The following is a 23,390-nucleotide window of genomic DNA, read 5'->3' as shown; positions in this document are numbered from 1 at the left end:
CGGGTTAAAGGACTTGAAGACAAGGTTTCTAGCATCTGATTGGCCAGGTGTCAAAAAATTGACATTAAATTAAAGCAACTTTGGGCAGGTTCTGACTGTCAAAAATTGCCTTTATTTTGACTGGAAAGTCAAGCCCACTTATGTCAAAATGACAGAGGATCATATTCTTTCATTTAACTGAAAGCTGAACTTTATTACTCTGTAATTTATTTATTTATTGCACAATTCCATGTTATGTTTTGGGTAAAAGAGTTAACTGTCAAATTGGAAAAGAAATAAGTAATATTTCGTTACAATACAAAATTTAAATAGTGATAGACTTGTAGCTTGCATACGAAGTGTTTTGTAGCACGATCAACTAAAGGTTCATAGACGTTAGTGAAGTAAAGTTCCGAGGTTGAAAAGTTTGACATTTTGGTCAAAATGTACTTTCTAAGGCTGAAATTGACTACAAATGAAGTCCCTTCCAAACTTCCAGACTTCCAAATATGGCAATATTGTTGGAAAGTTGACTGGAAAGTTAGTCAAGACAAATTTCCCTAACTATCATGTGAATTTTACTCATGTCAAAATGACAGGTGATCATGTTTTTCATTCAACTGAAAGCTGAACTTTATTACTCTATGATTTATTTGTTTTCTGCACAACTTCATTTAATACTTTTTGTAAAAGGGTTTCCTGTCAACTTGTCGTGGTAGACTTGTAGCTTGCCTAAGAAGTGTTTTGTAGCACGTTCAACTTAAGGTTCATAGACGTTAGTGAAGTAAAGTTCTGAGGTTGAAAAGTTTGACATTTTGGTCAAAATTTACGTTCAAAGGCTGAAATTGACTTCAAATGAAGTCCCTTATATTGGGCAAGTTCAGGCGACATATGGGACTTGAAAGTAAGGCAAGTTTCTAGCATCTAATTGGCGAGCTGCCAAAAAATTGACTTCCAAATAGGGCAACTTTGTTGAAAAGTTGACTGGAAAGTTAGTCATGGCAAATCTCCCTAACTATCAAGTGAATTTTACTCATGTCAAAATGACAGATGATCATGTTTTTTCATTCAACTGAAAGCTGAACTTTATTACTCTACGATTTATTTGTTTTCTGCAAAACTTCATCAAATACTTTTTGTAAAAGGGTTTCGTGTCAACTTGTCAAAATAAAAATCGTAGTGGATTTGTAGATTTCCTGAGGAATGTTTAGTAGACACGACAGTAATTTTATTGGTACTTTTTGTACTATGAACTTAAAGTAAAGGTTTGCGAATTAAAGTTTGGAATTTGAAATTCATGGCACTTGAAAAACTAGCTAGTTGTTTTGAATGTAAGTTTAAAGAATTAAGTTGACGTCCCTTGTGTTGCCTGAACCTGCCCATTATCTAAGACTATCTTTTCTATTGGTATTTAAAACTGACAGTGACATTTCAAAGCAGTTTTAAGATTATAGCAAATACAAATTTGATTTATGGAAAATGAAGCAGTAAATGTCAGGAACGGAAAAAGGTTTAAAAAACGCTCAAAGTTGAAATTTTAAAAATAAATCAATCTCAACCAACACCCTCTATCAACATGAATCTTGTTCAATTATAAATTAAATTAACTTGACGGCAACTTTAAGCACATTCGAATTTTTTTGTTGCCCCTTAAAAAATATCGATTCCATATTTTTCGTTGTTTTAAAAAGTCCCAAAAAAATTGCTTCCAACGAACTACCAAATATTTCCTACTTACATGCTACTAACCAAGTTAGAACTTAAACTTACTCGGACAGCTTGTTTACACGTTGCATCTTAACTCAACGATACGATTTTCAAGGACTCGATCAATATCGTGGTGTTCGGTTGTTAAGACTCAACGTGTAAACAAGGTGTCATTTATAGAGATCAAATATCTCTTTTAAAATCACTTTGTCTTTGGCTACCTGTCCTTATGTTTTCGACGCAACACCGCTGTAGATGCAGATGCAGAAACAGGATCAATCCATCCTTCCCGTTCTCTGAATCTTCTCTTTCCTCTTCTACAGCAGCTTATTTGGCTGGTCCTATTAAATAACAATCTTATCATACGAAGGAGGTGGTGATTCGTCTTTGAATTGTTGCAACTCCTTTCCATTTTCTGGCAGTAAAATAGCAATATGGTATGGCGGCGGAGCTCCAGTTGGCGTTAATTCCAAATTCTCCTGCGACTGCGCTGGCGGTGGCTGGTGCTGATGCTGAGCTGGTTGATAGTGCAGATTCAATTGGTTATTCTGCTGAGTCAATAGGCCACGACTACTTGAATCGTCAATGCTAAGCGATGGGGATGCAGCTAAATTGCTTGGCAAACGGCAAAGGGACACAGTGCATGCGGCCAAAAAGAATGTGGCAGAGAATGCAGCAAAGATGAGAACTTCCAGGCCGGTTCCTTGGTGATCGGCGTATAATTTGACACCGGCAACAAAGACGGAGGCCAGAATTAATGTGGCCCACATACCGAATTTCAAGTGCGATGGCAGAACTTGAGCGTCAGCTGAGTCTAAAATTGGATTACTAGCGGTGGTGGTGGTTGTTACCGTTCCGGTTGTGTTGGAATGGTGAAGACGTACTGTTGGAATGGGTCCCATGCCCATGGGGCCTTGTTCTAGATTTTGAGCATGCGATGGGCTTCTGGAAGGAATTAAAAAAAAAAAACAAGAAAAAAACAATAATTTTCAAGCAGTTCGTCAGAAATTCCGAAAATGTACTTACACATAAATAGGTGGCAGTGCTACCGACGTCACCGACGCACCAGATGGCGCTGACGAGTGCGATCTATGCGTCGAATTGTGGTGATGGTGCTGGTGGTGATGCACTCGCGTGGCATACGAACTGCCATGATCGCCAGCGCCACTGCCAGTTGTAGACGACGAGTGCTGCGTCTGGTAATGACGGATGCTCATGTTGCCAAACTGCGGATGATGATGGTAACTGCGGGTGGTAGTTGTGGTCAGAGTCGTGGTTGGGTCATGATGATTGTTATTGCTCAATGTGGCGCTATTGATGCTGCTGCTGCGACAACCCCGACTTTGTCTGTTCGAAGAGTAGTGCACTATGGTCCCGCTGCTGGCGCCACTGCTGCTGTTATTACTAAAATTATTATTGTTGCTGGCAACACTATTGTTGCTAGCGCTATTGTTGTTACTGTTATTCGAGTGGTGATTGTTATTACTATTATGGCTGTAATAACTGTTATGCGCATTGTTATTATTATTATTGTTGTTAGCTATACTATGCGATCTATGGCAGTCTATTGTAGTCGATTGTTGTTGTTGCTGTTGCTGGTGTTGCTGATGTTGTTGTTGCTGGTGTTGCAAGTGCTGTTGGTGCTGCTGTTGTTGTTGCTGATGGCCGTGACTATGGGAATGCTGTTGTTGTTGCGACGACGACGACGATGGCGGTAAACGATGTATTGTTGGCATTAAGGACGTCTTACCACCCATTCGACGTGGCGGATGGGGAAATCCTAAACCATTTCCACCTGCCCCGGATAAGGATGCAGCTACTCGAGCACGACCGAAACCGTAGGTCTGGGAACGCTTATCGATCCAGAAATGCATTGCTGTGAAAGAAACAAAACAAAAAATTAAGAAAAAATATGGAACAATACAAAACTGGTGTGAAAGAAATTTGAATGAGTTTCCAATCAACAAACAAAAAAATTATAGTGCAATGACGATGATGACGAAGACGACGCTCAGAGAGGGTGGGGTGAGGGATGATTTTCTTATTGTTTGGAAGTAAAAGGATATTTTAGAAATGTGCCTCAGGGCAGGAGCTCAAAACGGTGACAAGTTCACAAAGCATTCGATATTCAAGTACTTGGTGATGGTTGGTGGTTGTTGAAGGTAGATGTGGCATAGTGGTTCCTTACCTCCTTTCCCCTGAGATAAATATGTTCGTACAATGTAAAAAAAAGAACTTTCCACACAATATGTATTCGTCTTTATTTCTTTATGCTCATCACAATATAAAAATGTTCTATTCTTTTAAACAATAGAGGAACAGTTGCTGTTAGTAATCTTAGACGTCTTAGTTAAGGGTGATGCTCCGTCAACAAAAAATCTATTACAATAATTAAAGTGAAAGGCAAGTTTTGCAAAGGATTTTTGTTTTGTTAAAGTATTTTTTTTTAATATTTACACCTGAGTTAAATAAATGTCAACAAAGATTTAACCAACATTTGGAAAATCCACCTCTCTCTCACCTGTTTTAGAAAAATCCAGATTTCTAGGTTTTGTAGATAGTTCTTTAAATCGATTTTTAATTTAATACCGCATTCAACAGTGATTTAAAAACTGTAGAAGAAGTTTAAATATATTTTTGAGTACTCATACGCCCGAGTGTACAAAAGATTGGACAAATGATATATGCATGTTATGACTTTATGGGAAGTTTTGACTAAAATTAAGCAGTATGATAAGAAACTACAGGGTGAAACAAAAACTAACCGAAATAATTTTTTTCCGCTTCCTTTTTATTTGATCAAAAGGAATTAAGGCAATATCTCTGTAGAAGATACACAATTCTGGCACATCAAATTTATATTTCAAGTTCAAGTCCGAAATTTCTCAGACAAATGTTTTCTCTTGGCTTAAAGAAAAAGAGATATGAATATTTGAATTTTCTCAGATATTCAGACCGCTATCAAATCTCTGAACTCTGTCTCTACAAACTGTATAACAGTCCACAATTGTCAATCATTTCTAATGGAGATGGTAAAGCAGTATAATATTCATTTTTGCTGGGTCCCGGTCCATAGAGACATTCCTGAAATTATAAGGCAGATTAATGGGCATACCAATGTAAGCTTTTGCTGAAACAAGACGTTTTAAGGAAAACCAACATAAGGTATGACATCATTTTTTGTCAGACACGCGCCTATTAGGAAAGCACGCCTTGCTAGGCGAATTCTCAATGACTTTTGCAGAAGCTGAAGATTTCCTCTATAACGATCTCAACGACCTGAAACAGAATTACATATTTAGTCTTCCAGTTTTTACAACTCATAAGTTGGTTTCTTTAAGCCAAGAAGAAGCCTTCAACTGTCCTTTATTTCGAGTTAAACATGATAATTTTGTTAACATTTAAAAGAAAAAAAAATATAATACAATTGACAGTGTTTTTTACATTCACAAACGTCTTACCAACCAACCAACTTATCTGTAAGATATGGTCGGAAGAAATATGCCCAATGAATGGAACCTCAGTTTTGTTTGCCCGATCCTGAAAAAAGGAATGCACCAACTAATAGAGGAATTAGTCTACTTAACATCGCCTCTGCGATGTTAAGTAGACTAATTACATGTCTCTAATCACATGTCTCTGCCGTTGTTGTTGCCCATCGTCAACAACCTGATAGGTTTTAGACCAGGAAAGTCCACAGTCGATCACATATTCACATTTCGACAGATCCTGGAAAAAACTCAAGAACACCAAATCGACACCCACCATCTTTTCATCGATTTCAAGGCCGCATATGACAGCATATACAGGGACGAGCTTTATAGAGCCATGTCTAGTTTTGGCATCCATGCAAAACTCGTCCGTTTGTGGACGACCATGGAGAATTCACGCTGATCCATAAAGGTTGGAAACAACTTCACAGAACCTTTCGATGTCGATGGTTTTAGACAAAGTGATGTGCTGTCATGCGATTTTTTAAGATTGTACTTGAAAGAATAGTGCAGAGCTCACAGTTCAACACTAGAGGCACTATCTTTTAAAAATTCTGTCCAATTATTAGCATATGCTGATGACATTGACATAATCGGAAGAACTCAGCGTGATGTCAATGGGGCTTTTGTGAGTATTGAGGCAGAGGCGGCAAAAATAGGTTTAACGGTTAATGAGGGCAAAACAAAGTACATGCTGTCGTCAAGAAAGGACATACAACACCGATGTCTTGGTCAAAACGTCACCATCGACAGACGTAACTTTGAATTAGTCAAGGACTTCGTCTAAGAAAGCAATTGAGTGGTAAAGTCCTCTCTCGAGGGACCAAAGTGTTGCTATATAAGACCCTTATCATCCCAGTCCTGCTATACGGTGCAGAAGCATGGACTATGACAAAAGCGGATAAAAGCACCTTGGGTCGGTTCAAGAGAAAAGTTCTTCGTGTGATCTACGGTCCTGTATGCATCGAAGGGGAATGGTGGAGAAGATGAAACGACGAGCTGTATGGGCTGTACAGCGAAGTAGACTTAGCCAGAAGGGTAAAAGTTCAACGACTAAGATGGCTGGGTCACGTAGAGCGTATGGAAACCAGGACAGCGCAGTAGAGGAAGACCGCGGATCATGTTGCGCGCACAAGTGGAAAGTGACCTCACCCAACTTGGAGCGCGAAACTGGAGTTTGTTGGGTGAGGCCCTTGTTCACACAGGACTGTAGTGCCACCTTAAGTAAGTAAGGAACGTCTTACCAAAAACTTTACTAAGTTCATTTAATTGAACTTTAATTTTTGTTTGAATATTTTTAGAAGTTCTGTAAATGACAGATTGGTTTTAAAAAGAAGTCAGAACAAATTAAGCAGGTTCAGATAACATAATGGACTTCATTTACGGTCAACTTCATTCTTTTAACGTACATTTTGACCAAGAAAACTAGTTAGTTTTTCAAGTGTCATGAATATCAAATTCAGAACTTTACTTCACACACCAAGTACCAAAATCATTATTGTCTACAAAACACTCCTTAGGTAAGCTTCAAGTTTGTATTGTTAAGAAATATTACTTATTTCTTTTCCAAATTTACAAAGAACGTTTTTACAGAAAGCATTAAAAGAAGTTGTGCAGAAAATAAATAAATCATAATTTAATAAAGTTCAACTTTCAGTTGAATGAAAAATTGCCATTTTGACATAAGTAGCCTTGACTTGATAGTTAGGGCGATTTTTCTTGCCTAACTTCCAGTCAAGTTTTCAATAAAGTTGCATGAATTAGAAGGCAATTTTTTAACAGCTGGCCAATCAGCTGCAAGAAACTTGCCTTACTTTCAAGTTCCTTATGTCGCCTGAACCTGCCAATTGCTATAAAGGGTATTCCAAAAAGGACGAGTTAATTTGACAGCTCTTGGCGGCCTATTGTTTCTTTAACTTTCTGTCAAAATAGTGTGCAATAAATTCAGTAAATTCTACTGACCCTGGAGCTGAAACCAAACCACTGTACGCAGCGTCGTGTGTTTGCTAATCGGATATTAGAGTAGTTGGAAATTGATCCCAATTTTGGGCGAAAAATCGTCTTTAGCGCCCATTTTTATTATTAAATATCTACATACGTGAATAAGCAATATTTTCTGATTAAGGACGACATGAACCAAAGTCATGGAAAACTTGACCTTTTCTGTAAAATATATTCGAAGTCAATAAATCGTTCTTGAATATATAAAAGTGTATGTGTTTAAGTAAAAATGTGTTAAAATATCATGTTTTTAGATTCTAGGGACATTGGGCAAGTTCAGACGTCATAAGAGACCTAAAAGTAAGGTAAGTTTTTGGTATCTGATTGGTCAGCTGCCATTACCTTCCAATTAAGTATTTTTATTCGAAAGTCTAATGGAAAGTTAGTCAAGAAAAATCTCCTTAACTATCAAGTATAGTTTACTTCTATCAAAATGACAGTTCATAATGTTTTTTTATTTAACTGAAAGCTGAACTTTATTATTCTATGATTTATTTATTTTCTGCACAACTTTATTTAATGCTTTGTGTAAAAGGATTTCTTATCAATTTGGAAAAGAAATAAGTAAAACTTCTTTGCAATTATTATTATTGATTTGTAGACAATAATTTTTTTGGTAGCTCTTGTACTATGAACTTTAAACAGAGGTTTGTGAAGTAAAGTTCTAAATTTTAAATTCATGCCACTTGAAAAGTAACAAGTTGACTTGTTCAAAATTTACGTTCATAGAATGAAGTTTCTTATAATGTCTCAACCTGTCCATGGGTTCGTGGAGAAATGTCAAAATTTTCAAATTTGTAACTTCCAATGATAACTTTAAAAATAAAAATAAATAAATAAATTGGGTGGCGCAACAATACGTTGAGAACTAGGACTTAGTGACTTACAACTCTCAACTATTCCTGTGTGCAAGCACACATTAATTGATTAACCCTAAATATCTTACGAACTACAAACGTTAGAGACCTGAATTAAATTTTATATAATATATTGTAACGTGATATGAAAGAAGTATATTTCTTAAAAAAAAAACCAATCAATGTTTTTTTTTTATAAATCAATAAAACTGAAAAAAAAAAAAAATTGTCACCTCCAAAATTTTACGACTGAAATATGATTTCATCTCTAAAACAATTTTGAGCAACCAAGAATAATGTTTTTGATATCTGATAAAATTTTGAAAAAAATCTAATTGACAGTTTTATTTATAAAAAATAAAAATCTAAAAAAAACATTACTCAAAGTTGGTAAAAATTGAATATCGATTCAAATATCTTTTCAAAAACTTGAAATTTAGGCTTCAAGCTTATTTTATCTTATGAGAAATATTGTTTTCAATATTTTGAAAAATGTTGAGAAAAATCGAATTGACAGTTTTTTTACAAAAAATAAAAACCTAAAATTAAAATGTATAACAGTTGGTAAAAATTCAATTTCGACTTAAATATCTTTTCAAAACTTTGAGATATTGGCTTTAATTTACTTTTATCTTTAAAAAAAAATCTTGTTGTCAACATTCCGAAAAGAAAATTAACAAAAGTTGGTAAAAAATGATTTTCGACTCAAATATCTTTTAAAAACTTTGAGATAATAGCTTTTAACTAATTTTTTCTTATATGAAATATTGTTTTCAACATTAGGACAAATTTTGAGAAAAATCGAGTTGACAGTTTTTTTTACAAAAAATAAAAACCTAAAAAAAATGTATAAAAGTTGGTAAAAATTGATTTTCGACTTAAATATCTTTTCAAACATTTTTAATATTGGTTTCAAACTAATTTTATCTTATAAGAAATATTGTTTTCAGCATTTGATACAATTTTTAAAAAATTCGAATTGACAGTTTTTTTGCAAAAAATAAAACTCTAAAAAAAAAACAAAACTAAAACTTGTTAAAAATTTACTTTCGGCTCAAATAGCTTTTCAAAAACTAAAAATATTGGCTTGAAACTTCTTTTATTTCACATAAAATATTGTTTTCAATATTCAGTAATTTTTATATAAAAATCCAACAGTCCGTTTTTTCATAAAAAATAGTACGCAAATTTGGTAAAAACTGATACGAGTACATATAGACAAACTTTTAAGCAAGACAAATCGACAGACGGGATGGGAAGTTATCAGTGTGGGTCGCATCCCAGCCTCTTTTTTTTTATTTCAAGTGCGGATTGAAGCCATCAATACAGGTTCCCCTGCTTCACCCTATCAGTTCGGTCCCGTTCGGACACAGCCCTACTAAACCAAAGGAGCTCTGCTCCGCCTTGTGCCAAAACTTCCCGATTGTACAGAAGTCGCCTATCCACGGTTCGTCGTCTGACATGGTAGATTAGCGGAACTGCCAATCTATCCTTTATCAGACCGCATCTGTCTAAAAAGAGGAATGCCTCTGGTGGAATGAAGCTGCTGAAGCGTGCACTCTCAAAATACTCGTCGTTCGGATAGAACGCCCCGAAAATTAAATTGTTGGTCGAAGACATAGCTCTTGCAATGTGACCTCGAACGAGTTTTATCACGAAATTGTGAATTCTGTTGATTCGAGCCCCGTTGTACAGGACCTCGTTTGAATATTAATGCACATAAGAAGATTCGGCTGTTCGATATAAGTCGGTACAGCGTCGTAAACACTGCAGCTCGAACACCCAAAACTTCTCCATCTGGGAAGGGGCAACGTTGAACTATACAGGACAACCATAAACTATCATCGGCCGTATGAGGGCCATGTAGCAAATTACCTTCACTCTTCCTTCTTCAGCCGACTGCTGTAAAACAGACGTTTCGTCAGGAGAGGTCTCCTATGGCCCTGGTCAGAGCAGCATTTATATGTCCACCATAACCTGATACCGAGGTATTTCACTAAACTTTTGCTCGATAGTCGCTGCCTGTGAAGATCAACAATGACCATCTTGCGCCAATTCTTGCACGTATCCCTCGTGGCCCTAGCCAACGGAGTCCGGAACAGAATTGTCTCTGACTTCTGGACATTTATTCTCAGTTTCCAGTCGTCGCAATATCGCTGAATCTTGTCGAAATCACGCTGCAATAGAATTCTAATAACCTCAACCTTTTCGGGCAGTTTTGTACGCAATTAGATCGTCGGCGTACTTAATTGCCTTTTTAAGACTTTCTATAAGATCGGTGGTGTAAATGCTGAAGAGAATCGGCGAATTCACCGCTCCCTGTTGAAGACCATTTTAAATTGAGAATGTTGTGGTAGAAGTTACATTGCCACTTTTGACAACAAACTTTCTATCGTTAAGCATACCATAAAGTATATACAATAATGGCTTGCTTATGCCAAGCCTACTCAGTTTTAGGTAAAGACCCTCTAACCATACGGTATCAAAGGCCTTTTCCAAATCAACCACAACAGCACCTGTGCATTGTTGTTTTGATTTATTCCATAGGAAATCAGAAACGAGTTTAGACGCAGCATGAATTGTGACATGACCCGCCTTGAAACCGAACTGTTTATCCGGAATTATTTTGTTGTCCGCAGCCCACTTAGTCACTAGTCAGAGCCCTATTGATGATCTTTCGAAAACTTTGCTGATGCTCGGAAGGGGACAGTCGAAGACACTTACCATCACGCTACGGGTACTACTTAACTTTATATAATAAATTTAAATTGGCGCTGTTCTATTTCTGGAATATAGAATAATCTATAATAATCTGGAAATCTTTCTGTTGATGTTTGAAGTGTAAAAAATAGCTGATCTAAAAACAGCTTACATAGCTATCAAGGTGTGCTGCTTTTTACGAAAAGCTAAAAGTTTAGTTTTTTGTTTTTTTGACAGCTATCTCAATTAAGCAATCCAACTCCTATAAATAATTTATCTAAATATTTACCTACAGATGATATGCTGTCCAGCACAGAATTGAACGAAGCCATTTGACTTTATTGACAATTATGAAAGCAATTATGACTTTAAAATCATTTCAGTTTGAGAGTAACTAAAATGGTATAAAACTGCGAAGGATAGACGAGACGATATAAATCATAACCATCCTGAAAAAATGTCTGCTTACGCCTATGCTATAATATGTATTCACTCAATTATCTCAAAACGTCATCATCTATGTACTTATTGCTTACGAGTAGGAATTGCAAAAGAAAATGGTTTAGGTTTTGACTTTCGTCAATTAATCCTTCTCGGATGAAAAGTCATTATACAAAAGCTAAAGCATAACCTTCCTACGCCCTATTCGTTAATTATATTAACGCCTGCAGAATAACACTTATGTACAGTACAAAAAAGTATATACTATATAGCCAGCCCCTTTGCTTCCTTAAATATCGATAATGTCTTTTTTTCTTAAACAAGAACCAACGCAACGCAACGCCATACATTGCCATTGCTATTGCTTTTGCCGTTAGCTTTAAACATGGTGGTTATTCAAATGACAAATGAAACCCACTCTTACAGTTTAATTGCGTACGCCTGACACTTAAGGTTTGCTACCTACCTACATAATAGAAATATTGTATTGCAACCTACGCAACTGAGCTTCTTTTTTTTGTGTAGTATAGCCTTATTATTCTTTGCACAAGGAACGTGATATAACTTCCGTCAATTCTTACATTAGTAGGTATGTGGAATAATTCTTTTAAGGTAGGTACCTACGTTTATGTTTATTTAAATGTCAAACCAAGCCGTCAAAAGTTGAAAATAACAATTAATCTTTTCTTTTATTTTCAAATCTATAGGTATCGAGTGGGTGTAGGTTCCTATCTAAGAAAAAAAAGGAAATTTCAAGTTCAATGCACCGTAAAAGTGAAATTCTTCTATCCCATCTTTGGATAGGTAAGGTCGGTATAAGGCACCTTACCTACTACCTACATTGTCTATCTCTTTATTAAATAATAGTATATCTCTGAAGAAAATTCCTTTTTGCATTCAAAATGGCAGTCAACAGAGACTTACTTCCTATCGACAAATAACGCAAAATAACGGAACGGCAAAAAGCAAAAGCAAAAGAAAAAGCAAATACAAAAACAAAATGCACTTTGCATCCGACCGAAGTTCAACGTTCAGCACGTTTTCATACTAAAGCAAAACGAATCCTTTGACAATCTCCGACAAAAATACTTTCCATCCCTTTTGTCTGCCTTGTTGCACAGTGTAGATATAGGAAGATATATTATACAGTGTTCACCCTTTCTCCTACTCTCAACTCTACTTCGACTGCTGACTCTGTTCTTTTCAGGATTGCCAGATTGGGCAACTTCTACTTCCCGAAAATCGGGCTATCTTACTAAAAAATTCGCACAAAATTCTATATGACACTGATTGTGCTATAAGTAGCCCAAATCTTATCTTGGACGATATTTTTTCTTGCACTTATAAATGATATAAACAAAACATTATTTAGCTTATTAAACCATATTTCTTCCATTTCCATTTATTTTCTTAAAAGACTAGATTTAATTGAAGTAACTGAAACTGAGCAATTAATTGGGCTACTTTTTTGATTGTGATATTAAGCTACAAATCCTTTTATATAACATAGTCTTCTAGTTAATTCAGGGCTATTTTTTTTAACAAAGAATTTATTTTTTATTGTATTGGCATAAGGATACAATTTTGGCTACTCCTGCGATTTTGGGCTACAGGTATTTTAAATATGACATCCTAATAACAATTGGCTATAAGTAGCCCAATTCTTGTGATATTTTTCTTTTTAAATTAGTTAAATATTTGTATAAACAAATTTTGTTTTAAGTCATTTTCTTTTTAATAAAAATATATTCCAATTGAAGTTGGGCTAATATTTGGGCTACTTGGATTATGGGCTACAAATATTTTTGAGCTATTCAGTTAGTAGAGGATATGGCAACCCTTGTTTTGTTGTGTCGTTCTGGTGGTTCTCATTCTCTTTGTGATGTGGAAATGTGATGTGATGATGTGCGCTTTAGGTCAAAGGCCTTGAGCAGAAGCACACCAACCACAGCATATAAACACAGAGTACACAGGATACAGTACAACAGAGCGAAAGCTAAAAAGGCACCCAACTGAAGTATACAAAAACCGCCGAAATGTGAAGTTAGTCATCGTCATTGGTTTACGGTTTTTCCTTGTCGTTATTTTTATAGGTACCTATGTATAGTATGCTTTGTGTCCTTAACGGCTTTTTTTGCAAAGTAATATCCCTTTAACGCTTTCCCTTTTTTTTTCTTTCATCATCATCATCAGCAGCATCGTCATCGTCATATCTTTATGCTTCGAGCTCCCAACAAACGTCCTTATGACTTCCGTTCAAAGGATAAGTAGCATTATTATACCGATGGGGTTTGAAATCACTTCGGATCGAATCGGGCTTGGGCTGTTAAATATACTATACCTATGAGCTATGAGAAGGAAGGGGGGCAAACAACTACAAAAAAAAGAGGGTCTGGAGGGATGTGGTGGACCCCATATTTAGAAAATCCCCAAGAAGCATATTTAATGCAATTTTTTTGTTTGTGTTCGTTTGCTTTGCCATTGCTGCCGCAAACCTCAGTATAGACGAGGTATAAAAATAACTCCAGCTTAATAGAATGCACTTACCTTGCGTTTATTGTGTATCCTTGTTATATCCTTAATGGGATGCAAACACCAGTGCAGACACAGAAAAAAAAGAAGAGAAGAGAAACTGCACTACACAACACACTGTCTGTGTCTGGTGTTTTCGCAAACAGATCTAATTGTTTGTGTTGTTTTTGAAGACGGATTGAAAAATTATCACAAAAATATTTGACTATTTCTTAAGCTTGGTAATCCCCAAAAAAAGGACTAAAAACAAGGTTCGTTTTATGAAAATCGGTTTCCTTTTGTTTCAAAAAAAAAATCACACATAGTGTCCTGGCTTGGCCAACACTCTCTTTTTATTTTATATATTTTTCTAAAGAACAAACAAACACAACGACGCGACGGCAACGACGAGGACGACGAACGGTATGTTGCCGTTGCTGCTTCTGCTGTCCACTAACAACTCAAAAGGATGGTAAAGTTGTTATCCTTTCTCAGAGATGTACCGAGATTTTGTCTGTCAACAAAAGGATGCGCCTTTTGGACTGGCTTTTGCTCCTTTATACTTATATCTATTTCGATATGTAAGGACATATGTTTGTTTGTTGTTGTTGTTATGTTGCTTTTCATTAAGGATACTACCGTGTATTTGCTCTTATTTTCCTTTTTTCCACTCTCTTTGTACCAATATAAATTTGTGTTTTGTGTCTCTCTTCGCGTTTTTGTGCATAATTTTCCCCTAAGGGGGGATGGGAGGGGGTGAGTGTTAAGGACGGACCACGGACCACGGACCGCGGAGGGGTGGTGTTGGTGCGATGTTAGGGTTGGTTGTTTGGTTGAGGTATCCTTTTTAAAATAGGTATTTTTTTTGTTGTCACGACTAGCGCTCACTTAAAGTGGGTAGTGGGTGGATTTTGCTTTGGTTGGAAAACTTGAATAGGTATGAAAACCATCCTACCCCTTGCCTAGTGTGGAAAATAAAACAACAACAAAAGTAAAACAAAAAATACAAAATTAAAATCACATAGGCTCTTATGATTTCATATGCGAAAGTGCTGCTTCGTTGCACTTCTATGCACCACTAGGATTTGGATTTCAGAGATCCTTATTCAAACACAGAATAGATACGAGTTGGTATGACTTTGATTTAAAAAAAGGACACTTTTCGATTTTTTTGTGTTGTTGTTTTTGTGGTGAAACTTTTGAATTTTTCCTAAAAAAAGGACGAGAATAATTTTTCGCGTTTAAAATGTGCACTTGTCTTATTGTTTTTATAGATACACAGAGTTTTGCATTCAATCAACATAAAACAAAAACGCAACTATTTTTGATTTAACAGAAATATAATAGAAATCAATCACAAACAAAAAGGATATGTTCTTTGTTAGGAAAAGGAAAAATTTGAATCAGAAAATGGGATTACATTTTTTCTTTACAAATTGTTTTTTTTTCCTTTTTTTTTTACTTTTTTTCCAGAATAAAAGGATTATTTGTGATTTTTTTTTTTAATTTCTTTTATTTGTTATTTTTACTGACCAAAGGACACACTCTTTTTGCAGACATCTGATTGAAATAAATGTGATTTTTGCACTGTTTCTGTATTTATTTTGCTTCGAGAGAGATTTTGATTACAATAATAAAATTCAGGATTAAAGGAAAAAAAGAAGAGAAATTGTCAAGGACTTTGGAGGGAAATTCATTAAGAGAAGAGAGAAAAGTATTTTTTTTTACCTAGGCATATCCTTAATTCTAAATATCAAAATATAGGTAGACTAAATACATTTTTTGACAGGTGCATGCGTAGTAGATGGCATGAAACAAAAGGGTGACCCAAATGGATTTTCAGAGGGTTTCTTTTTGCACTGTTAACGATTTAAGATGGCAAAAAGCAGTCGTTGTCCTCATGGAAATCTGATTGGTAATGAAACAATAGCATCAATACACAGGACTTGTACTTCATAATTTAAACACGAATGTTCTGTTTATATCATTAATTTTTGAAGAGAAAAATATCGCCTAGTTTAAGGTTTGATCTATTTGTAGCCCAATTTTAAGTTATTTTTTTAAAACCTGAATTTCGAAGTTTCAAACAGAGTCTTATTTTGCTTTTTACGGACCGATTGAGCATTACAAAATTTAAAGAACTTTTCCGGAACAATAATTAGGATACCTATTAAGTAGACCAAAAACGTGTTGCAACGGAAGCATTATCATTTAAACTTCTTGGTTTAATTTTTACCAATTTAATAAGACCTAAAGATTATTTCGAATGAATCACTAACATTTTTTAGTATATCAAAATCATGAAAGCTGTTTTTGAGATACAATTCGTTTTTCATAATTCTGATGTTTCTAGGGTATAATATATTTCGAAGTGAACAGACAAAATTTTGAGTCGACGATTTACTTTAATTTTTGCTTGTTCTCTTTTATGGTTATTCCGAAGAAAATCTCAAGGTTTTTAACACTTATCAGCTAAATATTCCAAAGAATACTTTAAATTATTAAATCACCCTGTATCTTTTCAGAACGAATGGCTTTTCAAATAACTCTTTTTAAAATCCTATTTAAGAAAAAAACGCAAATATATATCTCTTAAAACGTTAATTCTCTTCTTCCATATAAAACTCTTAAATAAAGTCAAATGCTTGACCTGGCCATGGAATAATATAAGCTCAACTGTCAAAAAACAAGCCGTTTTCATATCTGTCAGAAGAATAAGCTTTTTCTTTATCAAACGGTAGGATTGACTAGTTTTACCTATAGAGCTTTTAGCTTAAAGTTTTCGAAGAGGTTATTCGAAATCCCAAGAAACAGTCGTTCTCTTATAAATTAAAAATAAATGCTTTTAAAATAAATGGTTTGTGGAATTGATAAACTTTAAAAATTATAGGATGCGTTGGGGTATTATCTTTGTACAGGGTCCGACAAAAAACTTCCCGTATTTTCGACGTTTATATTTAAACCTATTTATAGATAAAATGGTGATGTTTAAAATAAAATAATTATTTTATTTAGTAAAATGGCATAGTATTTAATTTAAAAAATTCAATGAAATTTGTCTGTTAAATTGTTTATTTATTTGTCGTTACCTTTTAAATAATGGGAGATCTTTTTGCCGGACCCTATATATAAAAGCATAGTACCTTTGTATATGAAAACTTTATTTTGCCGTTTTCCATATAAAAGTGCGTTGATATAAAGAAAAAATATAATGAGTGCGAAACAGTCGTAGCTTTGTTCTTAAGCTGATATAGTTATTCCTCAACATTTTTGACAGCACACCAAACGTCGCTTTTGCTTTGCCGATGCGGCACTTGACGTCTTCTTCATTTCTGCTTTCGATGGAGACTATACTTCCAAGGTATTGAAAGCTCTCCACTTTATCCACTGGTTGCGGGAAAATATTCATTTGAGAGTATGGTCAGGTTCCGAGGCTGATCATTTTTGTTTTGCCGGAATTAATTTTCAGAGTAACAACTTCTGCTTCCCTCTCCACAATTTTTGTCATATGATGAAAATCCATGATCCTATGAGAGAGTAAGCAAACATCGTCCGCGTAATCCAAGTGCTTTAAATAGGATGTCAAAGTCCATTGGATCCCTCTGCTACACGACAGAGCTGCACACAGTACATCGCTTATCACCAACAAAAACGTTGGTGATAATAAAAGACTTTGTAATTTAAGTAACAAAAAAACAAAGCTTATAAGCTTCTCCAAATGTTACCTAATAACTCTTTGACTAAAGACAAGTATATTCGTCTTGAAAGGGAATTCAATATTCTTAACAAGTTTTTATATAAAATGTATATTATCTCAGTTGAAAGTAGTGTAAAAGTAAATAGTAAATGCTTTTGGACGTTCATTAAAAGCAAAAACCAAAAAACAGTCGAATTCAAAAAAATATGCAGTATAAAGGTTCTACCTATTCCGATTTGACTACGATTTGTAATTTGTTTGCTGAATATTTTGAATCAAACTATGCAAGCACCATTGATCACCAACAATCTGTTTATGACAACGACAATCCGGTTACCGCGATCAATGTTGGAAGATTAGTTATTAGCAAGTCTGAAGTTGAAGAAGCACTTTTAAAAGTGAATAATGGCAATCGTCCGGGTCCAGATGGAGTGGCTTCAATAGTCTTAAGAATGTGTGCTGTAGTTCTCTCTGAACCTCTTTCTTATATTTTTAATCTCACTCTTTCTAAAGGTGAATTTCTTTCTGAATGTAAAAAATCTTTCATAATTCCTATTCATAAAGCAGGACCCCAACAGGAAATATCTAACTACCGTCCAATCTGCAAACTGTCCACCATTCCAAACCTTTTTGAAAAACTTGTGTGTGATAAGTTTTCATTTTTGCTTAAGGAAGTAATATCGCCTTTCCAGCATGGCTTTGTATCGGGCAGGTCGACAACTACTAACCTTTCTATTTTCACAAACTATGTTCTCAATAAAATTGAGGCAGGGTATCAGGTTGACATCATCTATACTGACTTTGCAAAGGCCTTTGATAGAGTCAGCCATACTATTCTACTGAACTAACTATCAAACATTCAAATATTTTGCAATGGTTGAAATCTTATCTTATAGGACGCATTCAATTTGTTTCCATCGGTAATGTTCTCTCTAATCCTGTACATGTGTCATCAGGAGCCCCTCAAGGTAGTCACCTGGGACCCTTACTCTTTCTTATTTTTATTAATGACATGCCAGATATTTTTCATAATTCTCTTAGACTTTTATTTGCTAACGATCTTAAGTTTTATAGATGCATACAACAAACTGATGATTGCCTCCGCTTGCAAGAAGACCTTAACAAGCTTATTGAATGGTACAAGAAAAATCAATTATCTTTAAACGTTTCAAAATGTCAATGTTTTTCATTCTATCGTTCTTACTGTCCTACTTTCTTTGAATATAAAATTGGCAGTAGTGTTCTTGAAAGAGTCAATGAAAACAAAGATCTTGGTGTTGTTTTTGACCTCAAACTCAATTTTATCAAACATGTTGAATAAATTGCTGCCAAAGCTAACTCCATGCTTGGTTTTATTAAAAGAAATTCAACAGACTTTTCAGACCCTTATACTATTAAATCTCTTTTTTGTGCATACGTAAGATCTATTTCAGAATATTGTTGTGTTGTTTGGAACCCATACTATAGAATTCATTCATTAAGAATTGAAAGAGTGCAAAAGAATTTCACTAGGTTTGTTGTATGGAAACTTGGATGGAATATTGAAACTCCTTCATATACTACGTGATGCAATCTTATCGGTTTAGAGTCACTTGAAAATCGACGTAAAATCTTCTCTGTTTTATTTATTCGTGATATTCTGTCGCATCATATCAACTGCCCATACCTTCTATCTTTAATTGAGTTAAATATTCCTTCTCGTCAACTTAGAGATTATGATCTACTCCAAGTAAGTTACCATAGGGTTCATTACGCAGTTAATGAACCTATAACTCGCTGTGTTAGGGAAACCAATTCTGTCTCTAATGTAATAGACTCTGATTTCCATTTTAATAGAGTCACCTTAAAAAATAAACTTGTGGTCCATTTCCTAAATATTGATTCAAATGTATTTATTTATTTACTATTTATTTATTAATTGCTTTGTTTAAATATTAATTTAATTTTAATTTTAAGTAGTCTGTAAGATGATTAGTGTAATCTCTGTTTGATGAATAATATAACCTATCATCTTTACTGGGAGGCCCATGCGGATTCGGGGAAAAGTTTCTTCAGGCGCTTCAGAAGGTATCGGGTGCACGCTCGTTTTAAAACCGAGGAAAAGTGTTCTTTTCAGCTTCTGACTTGCTCATCCACCGAACTTTTACATTACCGCCTACTTTTTTTATTTAAGGAAAACGTTAATACAGCTTCAAGAATTCATCTGTATATATAAAAATAAATTTCTGTTCGTTAGTCTTACTAAAACTCGAGAACGGCTGAACGGATTTGTCTTATCTAAGTCTTGAAATGTTTGAGTAGGTCTAGGGAAGGTTTAAAAGGCGAGAAAGAATCGAAAAATTTTCGGGAAAACCCCTAAAAAAGCCCTTTTCTATTTCCCATACAAACTTTTTCTAGAGTCGATTTGAACTTTATTGCTATTCAATAAAGTTCATATTAAATTATAATCACTTACTGTTGTGTAAGCAATTTAGGTGTGTTCCTAAAGTTCAAATTCAATCATATCTATGGTAAGTCTTCGCATGCGCTTAGGAGGATCTAACGTTAAGTTTTGAACTTTGAATCTTACAATACAAATAGCTGAAGAAATTTACAATGAGACATTGATCATGATAGAAGATATGTGTTTATTGATAGCAAATAAAGTATTGTCGTGTTTGGGAATGACAGCACCCAATCATCATATGCAAGATGCATTAAATCACGAGTTGCAAAGGGAACAACAGTACGACATTGAAGCATTGGCCGAAACAGTTCGTACAAATGGTCCACAATAAAATCAACAACAAAGAATTGCGTACGACACTTTGATAGAAGCTGTGAATAGTGGATCTGGTGGAATTTATTTCCTTGATTCTCCCGGAGGAACGTTCCTACTTTCATTGCCTTTGGAGAGGAACAGATCGCGAAAAGATGTTGCTCTAGCGTTGGCTTCGTCTGGAATAGCTGCGACTCTGCTAGAAGGTAGACGAACTGACATTCTGCCTTGAAATTACCATTAAACATGCAAATCACCGAAACATCAATTTGCAACATGGTCAAAAATAGCGCAATGGCCAATATCCTACAGGTATGCAAATTAATTGTTTGGGATGAATGCACAATGGCCCATAAGAGGTCACTGGAGGCGCTGGACAGAACATTGAAAGATCTGCGTGATAACCAAAACATTTTTGGTGGAGCAATGATTCTGTTGTCAGGTGATTTTCGTCAGACTCTTCCAATTATTCCCCGATCAACTGTTGCTGATGAACTAAATACATTTCAAAGTCATCGAATTTGTGGCTGTACGTAAAGACACTCCAATTAGCAACTAACATGCGAGTATTTTTGCAACATGATGAAACTGCAAATGTGTTTGCGAAGTAGTTGTTAGATACTGGAAATAATAAAGTTACAATGGACACCTCGACCGGATTCATCACATTACCTACAGAACTCTGTCACATCACAGATTCAAAAGAGGAGCTTGTTCAGCGTGTTTTCCCAGATATAGCGCAAAAGTTTAATAACCATAATTGGCTGGGTGAACGAGCAATATTGGCATTGAAAAATAAAGATGTCGAGGATCTCAATACGACCATTCAGAATTTTCTTTCAGGACAGTTGGTTTTCTTCAAATCAGTCGACACTGTTATAAACCAGGATGACGTACTCAACTATCCTACATAGTTTTTTAATTCATTGAAATTGCCTGGATTACCACCTCACAATTTGCACTTAAAAGTATAGGACAGTTGTCATCATGCTGAGTAACATTAATCAACCTCGACTATGCAATGGAAAAAAACTAGCTGTGAAAAAGCTGATAAATAGCGTCATTGAGGCAACAATCATAAAAGGAAAATACAAAGGAGAGGATGTCTTGATCCCGCGAATATTGATGATTCCAACGGATTTACCATTCGATTTTAAACGCTTACAATTTCCAGTACGTCTAACCTTTGCTATGACAATAAATAAATCGTAAGGACAGTCTTCAGAAGTTTGCGGAATCAACTTGGAGTTTCCCTGTTTAGCGGATGCACAATTATAATCTCTCAGGCTGCTCTACGTATAGTTCCTTTCCAAGAGTACCATATAATAATGCTATTTTGACGCCAAATCGTTGAATTTTTAGTCTTTGGTTTGCAGCTAGGGCTAAAAGCATGCGAACAGTGTTGTAACGTGCTACAAGACTAAATGTTTTTTCGTAATCGATGCCATTTTGTTGAACACACCTTTTGCAACAAGTCATGCTTTGTATTGCCTATTCTCATGGTTCGCTGCATTCTTCACTCCAAATGCCCATCGATTTTGGACTAGTTTGAAACGTTTTTAGGTCGGTTAACAGGTTCGTTATGAATTTATTCTAGGGATGATAACTCATGTTCCATTGCTGAGAGAAACTGCGCACTGTCACCTGGCTTTAAAGCTTCGGAGTATGACCTCTGTTCTTGACTTGAATCAACTTTGCTCGAATTTGCCTTTTTTCTGTCTCTTCTGCTGATGTTAAGTTCATTTTCCATTGAATCTTCACCATCGAAAAATGAAGCAATTTATTCATTCTTAAAACTTGGACTTGATTGATTTATTTCAGTATTTTCTTCACCGTTTGCATTCTGCAAAACAAATTAGACACTGTCTTCAGCACCACGAAGGTCTTCATTATCTTTGATCTCTTCTAGGAATGTATGTATCTTCAGTTTTTGCATTGTAAGCTATTTCTGACTTGAAAATTACGTCATGGCTGCAGACAATTTTCTTCGGTTCAGTTCGGCCTCAGCCCACAGACATTTTGGCAACTTACTGGCGTCTATCACACTTCTAGCTGCTTCCAAAATTGTTCGATTTTCAAGTTTAGGGACTTCATTTTGCTGTGGAGTATAAGGGGGTCTAATACTTTCACAGTAATATTCACAATAATGTATTTACCTCTAAAGCCATCAAAGAAGGTCGCTTCATGTTGCTTTGTGTGGAATTGTACTGAGGACATTCGGCAGCCCTATGTCCGAGTTCTTTGCACTCATTTTATATGTTGTGATGAAATCAAAGTTAATTTTAGGAATGCACCTTTTTCTCTTTTAAACAAGAAATCATAAGGAATTATTCTGTGAAATAGAGTTTTACACTTGATGTTAAAAAAACTGTTAGATCGTATAATTTGTCTAAAACTAATTTTGTTCGACTAAATAATTATTTCTCTGATATTGATTATTTAAATGAATTTATGGTTCTTGAAATTGTATTAATGGGTTTTGAAAAATTTGTACCTTATTCTTTCAGAAAAAAAATCATTGGATCCACCTTGGATTAGTAAGCAGCTTCGTGACTTAAAAAGAAATAAACGTAATGCATACGTGAAATACAATAAATCACGAAATCAATCGGATTATGACAATTTTAGTAAATTACGTAAAAATTTTATAGTTAGTAAGTTTCTATATAGGGCTTATATCTTGAATATTGAATGTCATATCAAAAACAACAGTAAATGGTTTTGGTCATTTGTCAATTCTAAAAGAAAATCGATAGGGATTCCAAATACCATATTTTTCAAAGGTATTGAATCGTCGGATTTAGACTCCATAGGTGAACTCTTTGCTAATTATTTCAAATGCGTTTATTCTCATTCATGATTTAATAATAGTTCACTGAAAAACATAATAAGTAGGGATCCAGTTAAGTATTGAAGAAGGTATTTCCGGACTGAAATAGCTTCAGTCTAATTATTGTACTTGACCTTCGGAGATGTTAAAAAATTGTTGTGATTCCATCTGTGCTTCTTTACCAAGCATATTCAACAAGTCCCTCCAAGAAGGTATTTTTATTGATGAATTGAAACATTCTTACTTCGTCCCTATACACAAATCAGATTTTGAAAATGATGTAGAAAATTATAGGGGCATCTCTAAACTCTCCGCAATTCAAAAATTATTTGAAAGCATGGTGAAAATAAAGCTTGATTTTCTTACAAGTGAATATTTATCAGAAGTACAGCATGGTTTTGTATCTGGTCGATCATCT

General features: G+C 35.0%; 1 protein-coding gene across 1 annotated transcript; it reads right to left on the bottom strand.

Moving 5' to 3' along the window:
• Nucleotides 1-22: 22 nt before the first annotated feature.
• On the bottom strand, nt 23-15,266 carry LOC129941148 (probable serine/threonine-protein kinase DDB_G0282963). The gene is made up of 3 exons (XM_056049708.1): nt 13,724-15,266; nt 2,713-3,562; nt 23-2,631 (listed from the first exon to the last, which is right to left on the bottom strand). Exons 2-3 carry the CDS (start codon nt 3,558-3,560, stop codon nt 2,031-2,033), a joined length of 1,449 nt encoding a protein of 482 aa, XP_055905683.1. The 5' UTR covers nt 3,561-3,562; nt 13,724-15,266; the 3' UTR covers nt 23-2,030.
• Nucleotides 15,267-23,390: the final 8,124 nt, after the last annotated feature.

Source organism: Eupeodes corollae, chromosome 1, assembly GCF_945859685.1.
Source record: "Eupeodes corollae chromosome 1, idEupCoro1.1, whole genome shotgun sequence".
NCBI classification, from domain to species: Eukaryota; Metazoa; Arthropoda; class Insecta; order Diptera; family Syrphidae; genus Eupeodes; species Eupeodes corollae.
Note: the sequence above shows the minus strand (reverse complement) of the source record. Positions and strands in the feature narration are given on the sequence as shown.